The 2,867-nt window shown below is 36.2% G+C and overlaps 1 protein-coding gene across 2 annotated transcripts in view; it reads right to left on the reverse strand.

The window, feature by feature from the left end:
• Positions 1 to 619: 619 nt before the first annotated feature.
• Positions 620 to 2,867, reverse strand: part of ZCCHC10 (zinc finger CCHC-type containing 10) — a 26,599-nt gene continuing 24,351 nt past the window's right edge. The window contains exons 3-4 of one of the 2 annotated variants that reach the window (XM_044277776.1): positions 2,501 to 2,539; positions 620 to 1,908 (exon numbers count right to left, since the gene is read on the reverse strand). In XM_044277776.1, the coding sequence (XP_044133711.1) occupies positions 1,626 to 1,908; positions 2,501 to 2,539 (322 nt within the window). In that variant the 3' untranslated portion in view covers positions 620 to 1,625. Of the gene's footprint in view, positions 1,909 to 2,500; positions 2,543 to 2,867 lie in introns of both variants that reach the window. The other variant, XM_044277775.1, reaches the window with a different exon arrangement.

The raw sequence follows: 2,867 nt of genomic DNA on the forward strand, positions 1-2,867 counted from the left end.
GAACTGATCCACCGATAAAAAAATAAATAAATATTGAAATGTTCTGCCAGAAAACCCATGCACCTCTCTGAAACTTCCTGACCCTGACCTCTGTGTTTTTCCTGTCCTATCAGAGGAAAGTCAGTCTCAGCATGTGCTGTCATGGGGACGACTGGGGAAATGAAAAATCACTGCAGCATGTTTTTTATGCACCTTCAGATCCCTTTACGCCAGCCAATGGTTAAGCCCATTATCCAGAAGGGGTGTTTATTCCAAATAATTGCCCTGTCTAAAAGGTGCCGCAGATCAACTGATGAACAAGCTTGTTCATTGGTGAAGCACTGGTGGTGAAGTCAGCTAAATCATAATTTTTTGGCAGCAAATTGTGCTGTGTAAACCGCAATCTGCTGCCCAGAAACAATGATTCTTTAAAGGGGATGCTCAATCACAGCAATAATCCCTTGTCTTCATATAGTGCAGGTGATTTCTGCATGTAAATGTGATTTAATCTCCTGTAAAGAGCAAGCAATTATTGCAAACGAACAGTTCGCCTCTGATAAGTGCCTATTTCAGTCAGTGTAAAGGGGCCTTTAGTGTTAAAAGTTACCAGTATTTATCTAGAATAAAAATTTGAGCGCTCTATTTGCTGGCCATTTATTCCATAAAGCATGCCATTCTAAATAGCAATTGTATAATAATGGTGCACTAAATAAACAGCACAATGCTTGTTTTCACACTTATCCTGTACTATTAGGATTATCAGTCAGTTTAGAAGCTCCATGTTTATATTGTATATGGCATATGAAAAAAGAAAAATGTATTTTAAAATAATACTCAGTATCTTTCATTGTGACAAAATGGGTTACATAACCCATAAATGAGAAAGGGAAAACATAATACGGTATATATCATCTTGCTTCAATTACAATAACGATAATAGCAAAAAAGACAAATGTTTATTAACCAAACCTTTAGTACAAGGTGACATTACTTATTGTGCTGTAGTAGCCTGCAATACAGGATTTAGTCACAGGCTTATTTATTTACAGACATGGCACTTTGAAAATGACACTTAAACTCAGCTTTATAATCAATGGCACATATAAAACAACCTATCAGAACAGCTAAAAGTATGGACCTTTTCCATGTTGCTCTTTCCATAAAAATATAACATTGTAGACCACTGAGCCACTGTGGACATGACCTTTCAGTATCCCATTTTAGCATGTTATTAGATAAATCCAACCTTATTATATACCACTATAAAAATATTCCCCAAAAGCTGCCGTTACAGAACTCTTCAGCTGTGAGGACACAACCTTTACACCCTGTTAACTTGTGTTAAACTATTTTTTTTTTTATATATTTGCACAGACAACCTATGTACATTTTAAATTCTCCTCCGAGGCAGATGGACTGTAGACCGTATTGTGTCCACGTTGATTGAGTACCAACAAGTGATACTTGGTCAAAGAACAAAAAAATAATAAAAGGAGTCATTTCATTTGCAATCTGTAGTTCTAGTGAAAACTTAACAGTACTGAAATCAACAAAGACAAACTTGAAATTGAAGAAGGGCACCAAAGTTGGTGAACAATCAGGCTTTTCTCCACAAAGAGACTTCTTTTAAAATCTTCTGGACACAACTAATTCTTTCGCTTCTTCCTAAGTGGCTCATCTTCTGAGCTACTATCATCTTCGCTGCTGCTACTACTCGTAGTACCACTGCTGCTGCTGCTTGTTTCAGATTCTGACTCAGAGTCAGATGAGGAGTCAGACGAGGAGTTCTCCGATGAGGACGAAGAACTGGAAGATGTGTCCTCTGAGGAAGAGGATGAACTGGAGGTATCCTCACTGTCTGAAGAAGGGTCATTATCTGAGCTATTGCTGCTTGAGCTAGAGCTACTGGAGCTGGTGACACTTTTAGATCTAGAAGATAAACAAGAAATAGTTCAAGGAACATATTTTCATTTGGAATTGATATTTTCAGTCATTGCCACCCTTCCTGTAGAGCCATTTTACATTTCTGGGTTTTGTTGTTTTTTCCTCCCTTCCTTATAAAACGTATTCCTCTGTTTATATATGAAGGCTTATATTTTGTGGGACAAGCTGTACTTTGTAATTGCTAAATTTAATATACAATGTACTGAGAAGCTGGAAAATATTAATGTGGAATAGGGAAACATTTAATTGCGCCATAGTTTTCTGGATTAATTTTTTTTGGCTTTCTCTGTGCAGTAAAACACCTTTATTCTGTGGGTCAGTATGATTACAGCAATAGCAAATTTATATAAGTTGCATGCTTTAAAAATACTTAAATATGTTCAACTTAAAAAAAAAATATAAAGAAAAATATTTTCTTTTCTTTGATTCACCATCTTCACCCATATTTTTTCTATATTTCTGTGGAGCTGTGTAAGGGCTTTTATGTTAAACACATTTTTAAAGAATTCCTTATGATGGTATTTTTTCATCTCTCTATATCTACCCATCCATCCATACACACACATGTGTAACCTACCTCTTCTTCCTCATCTTTGTTTCTGTTATATTGCTGCCACTACTGGGAAAAGAACAGTAATGTAAAGAATCAGGAAATAACGGTTAATAAGATAATTGATTTGTAATAGCTTAGTATGAGCACATAGGCTTTAGAGTGGAGTCACACACAGGTTATTGTGGCAGTTTTTGAGCCAAAGCCAGAAGTGGATTGGAAGAGAATGAGATCTATAAAGGAAGAACTGGCTTTGGCTCAAAAAACATGGCACAAAACAAAAAGTTGTGTGTGACCCCAACCTTATAGTGAGATACGCCACTGGATCTGAAGTGAACACCTTTTCATGCATTTACTTGTATATACACACAATTTTACAGGCTTTAAAACCACT

The sequence above is a fragment of the Bufo gargarizans genome, chromosome 2, assembly GCF_014858855.1.
Source record: "Bufo gargarizans isolate SCDJY-AF-19 chromosome 2, ASM1485885v1, whole genome shotgun sequence".
In the NCBI taxonomy this organism is placed as follows: domain Eukaryota; kingdom Metazoa; phylum Chordata; class Amphibia; order Anura; family Bufonidae; genus Bufo; species Bufo gargarizans.